A 14,870-nucleotide genomic window follows, 5' to 3' on the forward strand; every position below is an offset into this window, starting at 1 on the left:
TTTTCAGAAGAACACAAAATGAGAATTTTTGAAGAATCTTCATGCAGCTCTTTTCCATACAACAACAGTTCATAGTGACCACGACTGTCAAGCTCCAAAAATGACACCATAATAAAGTAGTACAACTTGTGCACTATATTCCAAGTCCTAATTTCTGTCTATTCCTCTATTCATTTTCGTATGACTTTGGAACACTTGGAACATATAGGGCCCTATTTTAAGAGTGCTAGAGCTAAGCACAGCGCTATGCCATAAGTCATAAGCGCAAAGTCAGTGGGCATGACAATTAAGGTTTTGTATTTTCGTGCAAGCATGCGCTAAGTCTAGGCGCAAGTGGGTTTGGCAAAATCATGCATGCATCACGCTAATGGGCTTGATCAAGTGCAATTTAATTCTGAGGTTTTTCTCTGGTTATTGCAGCATTTGCGTCCTATTGTAAAGTCCATCCTCTCAAGCACAAGTGATATAAACAAAGACAGCACATTTATAAGAAGCTGGTTGTGTAAATGGACTGTATGCAGTTAATTAGGAGAATAAAAACATGGACACGCTCCTTTTATGTGCTTAGAAAATTGTATTCTCATCAGGATTTGGATGTACGCTCTATTAAATTATAGAGAATGTAAGTATTATTAATAATTTTCATCTACTGACACAAATCATGGCAAGTATTAATAGTGATAGTATCTGCACGCACTTCACTTGTACTGGTCGATTTTAACTATTTAATTCATTTATTGAATCACAAAAAAATTAATCCAAAAATATTTCTAAATTCAAATAACACTAAACTAATATATAAGCAAAATAACGAAATGGTAAAAAAAAAAAAAAAAAATCATACCAAATCCAAACATTTTATCATCTCCAACTTCTTCCATCGGCTCCTTGTGCAGCGACTTCAAAATCTGTGACAACAGGTGCAAAAATATTAATATATATTAGATCATAAATACAATTGTTGGTGGAATCTCCAAACTGCAAATGTAGGAACTGAGTTTAAACTTTGCACTGTAAACAGAAGCTGCTCTGAAATGTCTTAGCGCAATGACCTATTTCACAGGGAAACATCATATTGTGCTTTGCATCCCTTCATGAACATACAGTACACCCACAGATAGTGCAAACATTCCCACCCACGGCCACTTGCATTTTGCACTGGCCTCTCTTGAATATTGGATAAGGTGTAGAGCACGGTCGTTGTGCGTAGCGCTGCACTTTGCGCACTCAAGAAAATAGAGCCCATAGTGCACAAGTTGTATGGACTACGTTTATGAGACTTAAAATGGTGTTTAACCATTTCTTTTACAGTTCGACAGACATTGTCATTACAAACTGTGACAAAGAGCAGCATGAATATTCAAAAAAAGTCAACCTGGTCAGAATACCGACATTTTTGCGAAATTATTTTTACATGTCTCGTTCTTATCTTAGTTCGTTATCGGTTTGATATCTTTATCGATATTTGTTATAACATATTCATTATCGTTGGAGTTTTCTGATACACTAGAGGCGCTACAACAACAATCACTTTTACTTTCACACAAATCACGAGTAAAACGGCAGATTATCAGTTTATGTATGTTTTAGTAGAATGCTATCTTATGACTTCTGAACACTTTTACTACAGCACATGACTCATTTTAATGTTTTAAACTTACATAACTAACCGCATTTACAAGCTTATTTGAGTGCAATTAAAGTGTGCAGTAGCTCAGCTGTAAAGGAGCGGGGTACGAGTCCTGAAGAGCACACGAGACCACACGTGAACCAAAAGTGTCAAAGAAGCACCACAAAATGACGTGGTTGTGTTTTTCATCACAAATTTCCTTTTTCTGACACTATCGGTTAGGTTTAGGTTAAAAGTTTAGGGTAGGGAGGTCAGTTTTGTTTATTTAAAACTCGATAGAGCATTAACCAAAAAAAACCCATTTAACCTCGGAACTGACACGATATGTGTCAAGCCTAAAGTATACTTCGCCTGTCTGCATTCCGCAACAGTCCGTGTGATGTATTTTCCGTCATCAGGAGTGTCCGCGGACGTCCACGCACAGTGTCCGCGTGCAGCCAGATTTTTCTGTCCGCGCAGACTGTGCGCGTACAAACGCGCATGTGTGAATCTGACTGTTGAGATAGAAGAGTCCACTAGGTGGCATTATGCACAGTTGGGCTGTACTGTCAAGCAGTAGTCGAAAAAACATATCCTTCTCCATCGTTTTGTTGTTGTTGTTGTTGTTCTTGCTTCCTCTAATGACGGATCCTCAGTTTTTCTTCTTTATCATTCAGAGCGGCCCTCTAATGTCTGGTAGCGTATAACAAAGCAATCGTACCTCGCATGTGTTGAACGTGTCCATTCACGCTCATCCGCGTGAGGTACACTTTCAAAGCTGTGCACACAACTGTGCGTGAGATGGAACGTGCAAAGTGAAGTATACCTGGGCCTTTAGGAACCATGTAATATCATTTTGCAAAAATGTCACCAAAGTCACATAATTTTCATGAGATTGAGCTGAAAATTGTTCTGTTGTGTTTCACAGATAAAATATCATGAGGCTGAGTAAATAATAATGACAAAATTTCCATTCTTGGTTTATCTATCAGAGGGCGGCACTTCAGATGAAACGACCCTGACTGCTCTGTCTTCAGAGGTTTTTAATAATTCTTTCATAACCAGCATGCCTTTCATAGCTCTGAGTGGGCGTGCGTGTAGGAGACGACATCATATGTTGAAATTGCCCTCAGGCACCTTGACAATCAATCAAAATTAAAATAATTTGCTCCGTTTGCATGTAGTGCTCCAATGTAGCATGCCACCTGAAGTATGAGACACCATGGTGTGAAATGAAAAGCCATTAGCATTGCAAACGAGTGTGCAACAGGCTTGGGTTGTGTTTTGTGTGTGTGTAGGCAGCGCTAGCCTTACTTTGATGCTGTGAAACAGTACCGAACAGAATCTGTTTATGAGCTGATGTTGGTGACTCATACTGCAGATGATGCTCAGCTCTCTCTGTCTCTTTCTCTCGGGAATGCCAGGCTTCACCAGAGAGGAATCGTTCACCCAAAAATTACTGACCCTCTTGTTTGCAAAACTGTTAACTAATCATCTAAGTTATCGGATGACTTCAGAAGACTTGATTTTTTAGCTAATTTTCCATTTATCATTGGCTGTGCTTCAAAAGCTCAGTGGCAAATCATGTCAGTGTTGAAGTAATTTGTCATAACGCTTGTCCTGCACGTAACACAGTGCCGGGTGTATTGGGGAATGTTGACACAAGTCGGGTGAAAGGGTCTTTATTGTGTAACGTTGACATGTATCGGTGTGTTTACGGTGAAGGTTGGAAACAACATTTGAATGCAGGTGTACGAGAGAGACAGGCAAATGTCGTAGAAGAATTTGTGCAGCTCAAGTTTGTGTTTTGACTGCCACAGTCAGTGATGTCAGGACAGTATGTGAGGTGTGCGTCCAGTCATGAGTAACGCCATCTGATATACTCGCACCAGTGATTGGTCATTTGTTTAGCCAGCCCACATGACCATCTGCTTTTGTGCCGGTCCGTCTGGATGTCCGTTTTCAGAATTGTGCACACTACACATTTTACTTGCCTTTTATAATCACCCTGTGTGTGTGCACAGGAAACTGCTTTTCCTACTTCCTGGTATCCATAGCAGTCTTCAGATGGCTGCAAACAAGTTTTTGCTTAGCTAAACCATTTATGGGAGCTGTAAATTGGAAGTGGGGTGGATGATTTCAAAATGTTTACTAAATAAACCAAAAGTTTTGCATCTTTTAATTACTTTAGGCTACGTCCACACTAATACGTTTTCGTTTGAAAATGCATCTTTTTCTCTACATTTTAGCCTTCCGTCCACACTGAGCTTTTCGAAAGTAGATAAACTTGAGCATCAATGAATTTTTGCACCTTATGTAATATTTGTGTATGAGTCCCTCAATTGTTCTAAGTGTCAAAAGCTGAATCTCATATACAGTTGAAGTCAGAAATTTACATACACTTTGGTTGAAGTTATTAAAACTAATTTTTTAACCAATCCACAGATTACATATTAGCAAACTATCGTTTTGGCAAGTCGTTTAGGACAGCTACTTTGTGCATGACATGGGTAATTTTTCCAAAAATTGTTTACAGACAGATTGTTTCACATTTAATTAACTATATCCCAATTCCAGTGGGTCAGAAGTTTACATACACTAAGTTAACTGTGCCTTTAAGCAGCTTGGAAAATTCCAGAAAATGATGTCAAGCCTTTAGCCAATTAGCTTCTGATAGGAGGTGTACCGAATTGGAAGTGTACCTGTGGATGTGTTTAAAGGGCTACCTTCAAACTCAGTGCCTCTTTGCTTGACATCATGGGAAAATCAAAAGAAATCAGCCAAGACCTCAGGAAAAAATCGTGGTCCTCCACATGTCTGGTTCATACTTGGAAGCAATTTCCAAATGCCTGAAGGTACCACGTTCATCTGTACAAACAATAGTACGCAAGTATAAACACCATGGGACCACACAGCCATCATACCGCTCAGAAAGGAGACTCATTCTGTCTCCTAGAGATGAACGTAGTTTGGTGCGAAAAGTGCAAATCAATCCCAGAACAACAGCAAAGGACCTTGTGAAGATGCTGGAGGAAACAGGTAGACAAGTATCTATATCCACAGTAAAATGAGTCCTATATCAACATAACCTGAAAGGCTGCTCAGCAAAGAAGAAGCCACTGCTCCAAAACCACCATAAAAAAGCCAGACTACAATTTGCAAGTGCACATGGGGACAAAGATCTTACTTTGTGGAGAAACGTCCTCTGGTCTGATGAAACCTCTGGTCTCTTTGGCCATAATGACCATCGTTATGTTTGGAGGAAAAAGGGCGAGGCTTGCAAGCCGAATTACACCATCCCAACCGTGAAGCATGTGGGTGGCAGCATCATGTTGTAGGGGTGCTTTGCTGCAGGAGTGACTGGTGCACTTCACAAAATAGATGGCATCATGAGGAAGGAAAATTATGTGGCTGTATTGAAGCAACATCTCAAGACATCAGACAGGAAGTTAAAGCTCGGTCACAAATGGGTCTTCCAAATGGACAATGACCCCAAGCATACCTCCAAAGTTGTGGCAAAATGGCTTAAGTACAACAAAGTCAAGGTATTGGAGTGGCCATCACAAAGCCCTGACCTCAATCTGATAGAAAATTTGTGGGCAGAACTGAAAAGGCGTGTGTGAGCAAGGAGGCCTACAAACCTGACTCGGGGGACTTTCACACTGGGGACGTTTGCTGCGGTCCGATTCCGAGTGCGATTGTTCCCGGTGCCCCCTGCAGCTTTGGTCTGGTTTCACACTCACTTGATTCTATCGAACCCCGGTCCATTTGCGTTCATCTTACGTCATCACAAACATGCATGGAGAACACAACGTGACTCATCATACTTTTTGTTTTTTTGTTATTTTGGTGCCATTATGCACAGCAAAGTGAACAACAACTGCGTAAATGTGCGCTTCATGGTGTGACTCAGATGTCCAGGGGAAGGCGGCTTGCTGCAAAACTGTATTTTTTGAGGAGACAGCTGATTGCAAGGAATTCATTTGCATCTTTATTTATACTGCACGCTTACTCGCGCTCGTGTCCAAGGTGAAGTTATCGCCACTGTCATCTCCTATTATACCCTATATTTGTAACCTATAATAGTATTTATATATAGTATTTATAAGGTGTATAGATAGATAGATAGATGTCACCATCGGCTAAAACGCATGCGCAGGTTACTTTCTTCCTGAACGAGTGCGCACCCGAGTCCGAGTTGCTTTCACATTCACGCGAATTGCGCTACAGTTCCATTGCAACTGAACTCAGACCACCTCCTACACGTAGTCTCAGGTTCGGTACCATAGTGCGCTCCCGGTCCGCATGACAGCTTTCACATTACCAGTTTTTCATGCGAACCGTGCTGTGATTCGAACTAAACTGCCAGTGTGAAAGCACCCTCAGTTACACCAGTTCTGTTTGGAGGAATGGGCCAAAATTCCAGCAACTTATTGTGAGAAGCTTGTGGAAGGATACACAAAACATTTGACCCAAGTTAAACAATTTAAAGGCAATGCTACCAAATACTAACAAAGTGTATGTAAACTTCTGAGCCACTTGGGAATGTGATAATAGAAATAAAAGTTGAAATAAATCATTCTCTCTACTATTATTCTGACATTTCACATTCTTAAAATAAAGTAGTGATCCTAACTGACCTAAGACAGGGAATGTTTTCTATGATTAAATGTCAGGAATTGTGAAAAACTGAGTTTAAATGTATTTGGCTAAAGTGTAGCGATCCTTAAAGTCACAAGATCAATCTTTTACTCTGTGCCAAGGGTGCTCATTGCATCAATCACAATCGGCCAGTCGATTGCAAGACAGCTACTGTTTGATCTCATTACCAGGTCAAAAAGAAGAGAGAGAGAGAGAAACTCCACACTGCCATTTTCAAATGTTTTCCAAAAGTTTCTCGTCCACACTGAAACATCTGAAAACACTTAAATCCCCTTACTGTACATGCAGAAAAAAAAACGTAAGTAGCGTGGCTCTGCATCATTTCCATGTACGGTCTGAAATGCAGTTGTCCGCATGTGCTGCCTCCGGACAGCAATTCTGCGTAAATTTCCCGTCACCTTTGAAGAAATGCAATGTGAAGGTTTATCTTTAACAATGCTATCAAAGTGAATATCAGGCACAACAAAGCCTCTACAACATGGGCCGTCATCTTGATTGTTTTGCGTTGAATGGATCATATGACTGCATCATGACAACAAATATGTCATCATATTCACGTATCTCCTTTTTCCCTGTCCACACTACAACGCAAAGACAGCATTTTCAAATGTATCCACTTGGGAGAGCATTTTTGAAAAGCTCAGTTTTCGCTGGACAGTTTGTGTGTTATGTAGCCTAATTGTAACAGTTTGTTGGGAACAGAGAGCATGTTCGAAACGGCTTGGTTATCAACCATCTCTTTCTTCACTCGTTATTTGATCAGTTGGCCAAAAGTGAAGACATTTGTACACATCACATTAAAATGCGATATACCCATTTATTTTCTTTTATTTATTCTAGCAACGATAACTGGATGCAAGAATTGTGGTCATGTGACAGCAATGTAGCATAATGTTTAAAAAAAAAAAGCATGGAGTAAATGCTGCACAGTTAGCGGTATGCTAGTAATGCATTCATAACAGCAAGAGACTGGGCAAAAACTGTGATATTTTTTTCCCTTATTTGATGCGTTCTCTTTGTAATTTGCTTCTAATCATTCTTCAGAGTAACCTGTCTCTCTCCCCTCGCTCTTTTGTGGACAGGACCGTTAGGAAGGACAGGACATTTGCCCAAAGCACAAGTGCAGAAGTAAATAATTCATCCAGGTCTGGGTTTCCCTCTGCTGTCGTTGGGTGTGTGTATGCATGGACACAAGCTTGTGAAGGCGTGCCCATCTGTGTGTGCCATCTGAGCTGACATGCGGATGAGACCTGTTGGAACAGCCAGTCAGATTCACACGAGCCAAAATGTTCTTCTGCTTATTCTGTTTTCTCAAGTTTCACTGCTCAAGGATTGTTGTCAGGTTTGTAGGTTGATGCCCCGTGTGCAGGAGTTTTCCCGTTGCCTTCTAGGGCTGGATGATATAATTATATGTATTCTTCAAGTTTTTATCATTTTTATTTTGTCTATTTAATATAGCCTAGTGCTTTTTTAATCATAATTTCTGCTGTTGTTGCAAAGTAGATTCCAAATTTTTAATGCAAGAATTCAAGTTTTTGTTTAAATTACATTAAACATTACATTTGTTTAAATTACATTAAATAATTTTCATGTATTTAAACCAATATGGATGATTCCCATTAAACCATATGGATGATTTTAGAACCATTATTTTACCTCCCACTTCCCATTACTGTAACACATCAGGGGCCAGTTGCATAAAACTGTTTTAGACTAGTCTTACTAGTTAGTCGTCTAAAATTTTGGTCTCAATTTTTTCAGTCAGTTGCATAAAAACTTAGATCAGTCTAATTTAAGACCAAAATGTATGACAGTACACCCCTAGGCTAACAAATTCTATGTTACCATGGACAATAACTGTCAGCTGAGCTAGTGGGAGCTTCAGTTCAGACTTTGGGTGTTTCTCAATTCTAAGAACGCAGAGAACGGACTTGCGTTTTTATGAAGACCAGTTTTGCCTTGCTACCTTGGAAGAATGAACTCTGAAGGACAGGAGGACGCAGAACGCTTCTATTTGAGCTTTGAGATGTGCTGCAATCTTCCTGTTGTGCAATGAACTGTCACAGCACATTTGAAGCCAGTGAGAGAACTACTGGCATTATCACACCAGTGATGGCATTAATATCACACCAGTGAGGTTTTTCAGGACTAGTGACACATTAGAAGAATAAAGTCTGTAAACACTCACTTTCGCCATGTGTTTATTACTATATTAAAATGATGCGACATTACCTCCAGAAACTGGTCCATAGAAATGAAGCGAACTAAACTCACGGCACCTCCTTAGATGATCGGAGATAATTTGCAGCACTCTCATAGACAACAGTATTCTTGCAAGCAGTTTTCAGATGAATGAAACAGAAAAAAGAGTGAAAACTCTTTACATGTGCTTGTTCCACGAGACACGAGACCTGTTCCTGCTCTCGCTGCACGACTCTGAACAAACAGCGAATCAGACACAAGCAGTAGCTATGTTTCCATCCAAGTTGTGAATTTAATTTAAGGGAGAAATCAAAATATCACAAAAACAATGTGCGGATAAAGCTGTGTTTTAGGGCTGCACAATTAATCGAAAAACTAATCGTGGTCCCCTGTCTCGCCACCAAAGGGCTTACTGAACACAGTAACTTAATAAGTTAGTGTTAATAAGTTTGAATATGCCATATTATTTACTGTATGTGGACTAATCATTTAAGCAGTAATTTAGCAATAATTACATTTATATAAATATCAATTTAAAATAATTTTTATTTGCCTTACCTTAACAAACATTATTATAATATACAATACAATGCTTAAAAGATGTTTAAAAGAAACTGAAGCGCAGCTCATATCCACCATTGAAATATGCTACTCTGAAGAACCACACGGTTGCTTACTTTGTGACATCACTGTAATTTAATATTTTAATCGACATTAATAATCGCGATTACAATATTAAGGGCAATAATCGACAGTTATGATTTTTGCTATAATCGTGCAGCCCTACTGTGTTTCCATCCCTTGCGTTCCAACCGTGTTGCACCCTGGAGAAAACAGGTGGTACAAGCTTGAATTGCTCAGATGGAAGGAATGTTCCTTATCACGGTCCGGGGACATGATTACTTGCGTTATTTTTTATATAATTAATTGCACTGAATTAATGCGTTAAATCGACAACCCTAATAATATTATATTATGTAATAGTAAAATATTTCGGCTCAGTGGCGCTCTGTTCAACTGAATGACACACAAATTCACGATTGATGGCATGTTACGTTCATGGACAGATGAACCCAGTCGCAGTCCAGAAATAGAACAAAATGACTTTTATTAACAAAAACTCAAAAGCTGGGTACAAAAACAACAGAAACCTAGACTAAAACCAACCTAGCTGGGAAAACAAAGCGCTGGCAGCTGCAGGTGAATCGGCCTCCGTGGCCGGCAGCGCCGGCAGTGGCAGGGGATCGGCCTCCGTGGCCGGGAGCGCTGGTAGCGGCACGGGAACTGCAGTGATGTGGGACTCCTCCAGGGCAGCTGCAGTGGGCTTGGGTACAGGGGCCCCTCTCCTCCTCATCCTCTTCTTGCGGATGGTAGGAAGAGCAATAGCAGGCTCGGCCGCCTCCTGGCAGTCAGTCTAGGGATCAACCGCCTCTGGCAGTCAACAGCAGGACCCCCAGGAACCTCCAGGACCTCTGATGTGGAGATGGTTGAGACGGGTCCCCCTCTCCACCTCCTTGAGGTGACACACATGGTCTACCGCGTCCCAGTAGGATCCATTGAAGATAATTCCCAGCTCCTTCCAAGTCATCGGCTAATCAAGACCACTGAGGAACAGCAGCTTGATCTGAACTTCTGCTAGACACCACCTTTGGGTAGGCTTCCAGAGGGCCTCAGCGTAGATTCCGATAGGCCGACCCCCCTGACAACAGGTCAGGACTGCAGAGAAAGTATTTGGGTCTTGGGGATTAGTTCTCCGGCGGGTAAGAGCTGGGTGGAGTAGAATTCCCAAAGTGGAAACGTTGATGGTCTGCTGGGTTCAATATGGTCTGTTCATTCTGTCACATTCATGGACGGATAAACTCAGTCGCAGACCAGAAAAGGAACAAAATGACTTTTATTAACAAAAACACAAAAGCTGGGTACAAAAACAATAGAAACCCAGACTAAAACCAACCTGGCTGGGAAAACAAAAACCCATGAGAGGGAAAACAATAACACAAACAACTGAATAAACTAACTAAGGGAAAAAATCAAACAAAGCACTGGAACCAAATCTGGGGGAATAACCAGAAAATAGTGCTAAGCTGACTGACATGACACAGGAGAAATGACAATGAACCGACAAAGACTAGACTAACACAAGGAGAATATAAAGGGAAGGAAATGAGGAGGGGAAACAGGTGAGAGCAGTTGACATAACAAGGAGGAAGGGTGAGGGAATGAGGAGGTGGAGACAGGGAGGCACATGGCTAACAAACACAAAGCCATGTGCAGACAAACATAAGAGAAAACACAACAAAAAATTTAAAGTGTCAGAATCCTGCCACACAGGAGGAAAACAAGACAAAAGTGGCAGGACCCTGATATGGCATTTATATACAGGTGCATCTCAATAAATTAGAATGTCGTGGAAAAGTTCATTTATTTCAGTAATTCAACTCAAATTGTGAAACTCGTGTATTAAATAAATTCAATGCACACAGACTGAAGTAGTTTAAGTCTTTGGTTCTTTTAATTGTGATGATTTTGGCTCACATTTAACAAAAACCCACCAATTCACTATCTCAAAAAATTAGAATACATCATAAGACCAATAAAAAAAAAACATTTTTAGTGAATTGTTGGCCTTCTGGAAAGTATGTTCATTTACTGTATATGTACTCAATACTTGGTAGGGGCTCCTTTTGCTTTAATTACTGCCTCAATTCGGCATGGCATGGAGGTGATCAGTTTGTGGCACTGCTGAGGTGGTATGGAAGCCCAGGTTTCTTTGACAGTGGCCTTCAGCTCATCTGCATTTTTTGGTCTCTTGTTTCTCATTTTCCTCTTGACAATACCCCATAGATTCTCTATGGGATTCAGGTCTGGTGAGTTTGCTGGCCAGTCAAGCACACCAACACCATGGTCATTTAACCAACTTTTGGTGCTTTTGGCAGTGTGGGCAGGTGCCAAATCCTGCTGGAAAATGAAATCAGCATCTTTAAAAAGCTGGTCAGCAGAAGGAAGCCTGAAGTGCTCCAAAATTTCTTGGTAAACGGGTGCAGTGACTTTGGTTTTCAAAAAACACAATGGACCAACACCAGCAGATGACATTGCACCCCAAATCATCACAGACTGTGGAAACTTAACACTGGACTTCAAGCAACTTGGGCTATGAGCTTCTCCACCCTTCCTCCAGACTCTAGGACCTTGGTTTCCAAATGAAATACAAAACTTGCTCTCATCTGAAAAGAGGACTTTGGACCACTGGGCAACAGTCCAGTTCTTCTTCTCCTTAGCCCAGGTAAGACGCCTCTGACGTTGTCTGTGGTTCAGGAGTGGCTTAACAAGAGGAATACGACAACTGTAGCCAAATTCCTTGACATGTCTGTGTGTGGTGGCTCTTGATGCCTTGACCCCAGCCTCAGTCCATTCCTTGTGAAGTTCACCCAAATTCTTGAATCGATTTTGCTTGACAATCATAAGGCTGCGGTTCTCTCGGTTGGTTGTGCATCTTTTTCTTCCACACTTTTTCCTTCCACTCAACTTTCTGTTAACATGCTTGGATACAGCACTCTGTGAACAGCCAGCTTCTTTGGCAATGAATGTTTGTGGCTTACCCTCCTTGTGAAGGGTGTCAATGATTGTCTTCTGGACAACTGTCAGATCAGCAGTCTTCCCCATGATTGTGTAGCCTAGTGAACCAAACTGAGAGACCATTTTGAAGGCTCAGGAAACCTTTGCAGGTGTTTTGAGTTGATTAGCTGATTGGCATGTCACCATATTCTAATTTTTTGAGATGGTGAATTGGTTGTTTTTTGTTAAATGTGAGCCAAAATCATCACAATTAAAAGAACCAAAGACTTAAACTACTTCAGTCTGTGTGCATTGAATTTATTTAATACACGAGTTTCACAATTTGAGTTGAATTACTGAAATAAATGAACTTTTCCACGATATTCTAATTTATTGAGATGCACCTGTATTCGCTTAAAATTCCCTTATTTGAATTCCCTTATTAAAATGTGATTGGAATTTGAAGTGCACTAATCAAAAAGTAAAAGTTATTATTTAATAATCGTATGATCGAGGTTATTTGAGATAACCGAGATCAGACAATTATTAAATAATCGCAACAGGCCTAAATTTGACTATTGTCATTGTTTTTAATGATGATTCGCATTACCGTAACAGTCAATTTTTTTACTGTATGTTGCCTTTGTAGGGTGGGGTTTTTTTTATTCATTTTTTTTATTAAAATTGGCTAAATGAAAAGTACCAAGGAAGTACTAATATGATATTATAAATACTTTACAATTTAAATAATAAAAAGCAGGATGGCTGATATACATAATATATTTTAACAGCAGCAAAAGTGATGTACACAAAATTTCTACAGTGCAACAAAACACATTTCATAAAATATTTACTCAAATTTGCTTAAATAAAAAAAAAAAAAAAAACTTGAAAATAGAAATTGTTTAATATACATTGACAGATCTATTGGTATATTTTGCAACTAAAACAAGGGAAAGTTAATGCTTCAGGGCTGCTTTCCCAATAATGATCGATCTTAGCGTTTAAGAGCTTTTTCTGTGAGCAATTTTACGAATGTTCTTTTTTTTTTTTTTTTACTTGTGTTTCCCAAAACTGCACTTAACATGAACGTGTGAGGACATGCTTTAAGTGCTACTTAAGAGAGTCGCTGTCCGTGTGACAGTGCTGAAATGTGACCGTATAGCTCTGCTCATCATTATAACTTAATTATATTTGTGCATAACTTTACAATTTGTAATGTACTTTGCTAAAATTTGTTTTAAAAAAAATTCTTAAATATTCAACCTAATTAACTGCATATTTACATATTGTTTTACAATAATTTTGTGCACAACGATCTTTTTCTTTGACACAGTCTGCTTCCATAATCAGGTGTGCATTTGTAATATTTTGTTTTCACAAATTCCTCTCGATATAAAAGTTTCCAGGATTAGTGAAGACAGTGGAGGCCCTGTGTATGATCCTGCTAATTACAAGCATTCATTGAATATTATTCTGTGTTATTGTGGAGTGCAAAATTGGAGACGTTTGGAAGATGCGCTTTATGGACATTCACCAATAAAGTGAGGTCTGCTCTTTACTGCCAAAAGTGATAACAGTGACAGCAACGCTGCATGTGCGGTGCTACACAGCTCGTAGTGCCGGCGAGAGAGTCTTTGGGTGTCAGAGAGGAAGAGATGAGGATAAAAATGTCTGCCAAATGAATAAATGTAAATGTAGGATGATGAGCAAATATACTCTGACGATTTTCATGCACAGCAGCAAGTTTCTTCTCTTTTTAATATAATATTTATGCAGTTGTCTGCATCAGTCATGAAACAACTGTGTTGTTACCAACTTGTCCAACTAGTCCATACATATAACTTTATTTGCTTACTAATTAATCTGTTCATCCATTTAGACTATTTTATGTATTTTATTATTATTATTATAATTATAATAATAATTATTATTATTATTATTATTATTAGACTTGTCTGTTAAAAATTAAAATAAATAAAACATATCCTGCTATTAAATTGTAGCTATTGGTATTTAAATTGTATAAAGTGTAATTTCATGATTGGCCTGCAGGTGTCATAAGTCCATGTCCTTACAATGCTCTTAGTGGTGTACGATTACTCCAGAGCACTTGTTAATCTACGGGCATTTTCAAGAACTACTTAATTTACGATGCCTTTGGGAAACGGGCCTCAAAACTAAGATGAATCATAAATTGGATTATACTATCTATTTAGGCTTTTTGGGGAACGGGGCCCAGTTTATTGGCAGAGTGGCCCAAAATTGGCCAAATGTTGGCCGATTAATCCCCCTGGCTGAAATATCAGTTTATCACTGTTTAACTTGCCTAATTTTATATCGACATTACACAATCATTGTGCGTATGATGAATATTAAAGCTGATGTAATTTCTGCGAAACTAGCACCACCAAATGGAATTGCAAAAATAAACAATGTTTTCTTGAATACGCCCCTCTCCTGCAGTTGTTCAGATAGTCCCGTCCCCAACTCACGCCATTAATTGAATAACGTTGTTGAGTCGGGCCTAAGCAGGGTCACTCTAAACAAACACAAATTTTTATAGTGTCAATATCTAGATTTTTTGAGAAAATTAACTTATGAATGGCTTACTTATAGCTTACTCTCTGCTTATTAATCTGAGATAGAAGATATTTTTTTTAACACTGAAAAAGTTACATACTTAAGATTTAAATATTTTGCACCACACTGCTGCCTTCAAGTAGTGTTTGACACAAGCTGTTTTACCCTTGAACTGAATCAATTACGAATGGTCTTTTAAATGGCCAAATTTTTGAACTCATTTTGCTGTAATCTGCTCACTTGGTTAATTCCTGACAGT

The 14,870-nt window shown here is 39.3% G+C and overlaps 1 protein-coding gene across 3 annotated transcripts in view; it reads left to right on the forward strand.

The window, feature by feature from the left end:
• Positions 1 to 14,870, forward strand: part of strn (striatin, calmodulin binding protein) — a 79,495-nt gene that overhangs the window by 3,268 nt on the left and 61,357 nt on the right. The window contains exon 2 of one of the 3 annotated variants that reach the window (XM_051676360.1): positions 7,354 to 7,613. The exons of the other annotated variants lie outside the window; for them this stretch is intronic. Coding sequence (XP_051532320.1) covers positions 7,509 to 7,613 — 105 coding nt within the window. The 5' untranslated portion in view covers positions 7,354 to 7,508. The remainder of the gene's footprint in view (positions 1 to 7,353; positions 7,614 to 14,870) is intronic. 3 annotated transcript variants of the gene reach the window in all.

This window comes from Myxocyprinus asiaticus, chromosome 37 (assembly GCF_019703515.2).
Source record: "Myxocyprinus asiaticus isolate MX2 ecotype Aquarium Trade chromosome 37, UBuf_Myxa_2, whole genome shotgun sequence".
In the NCBI taxonomy this organism is placed as follows: Eukaryota; Metazoa; Chordata; class Actinopteri; order Cypriniformes; family Catostomidae; genus Myxocyprinus; species Myxocyprinus asiaticus.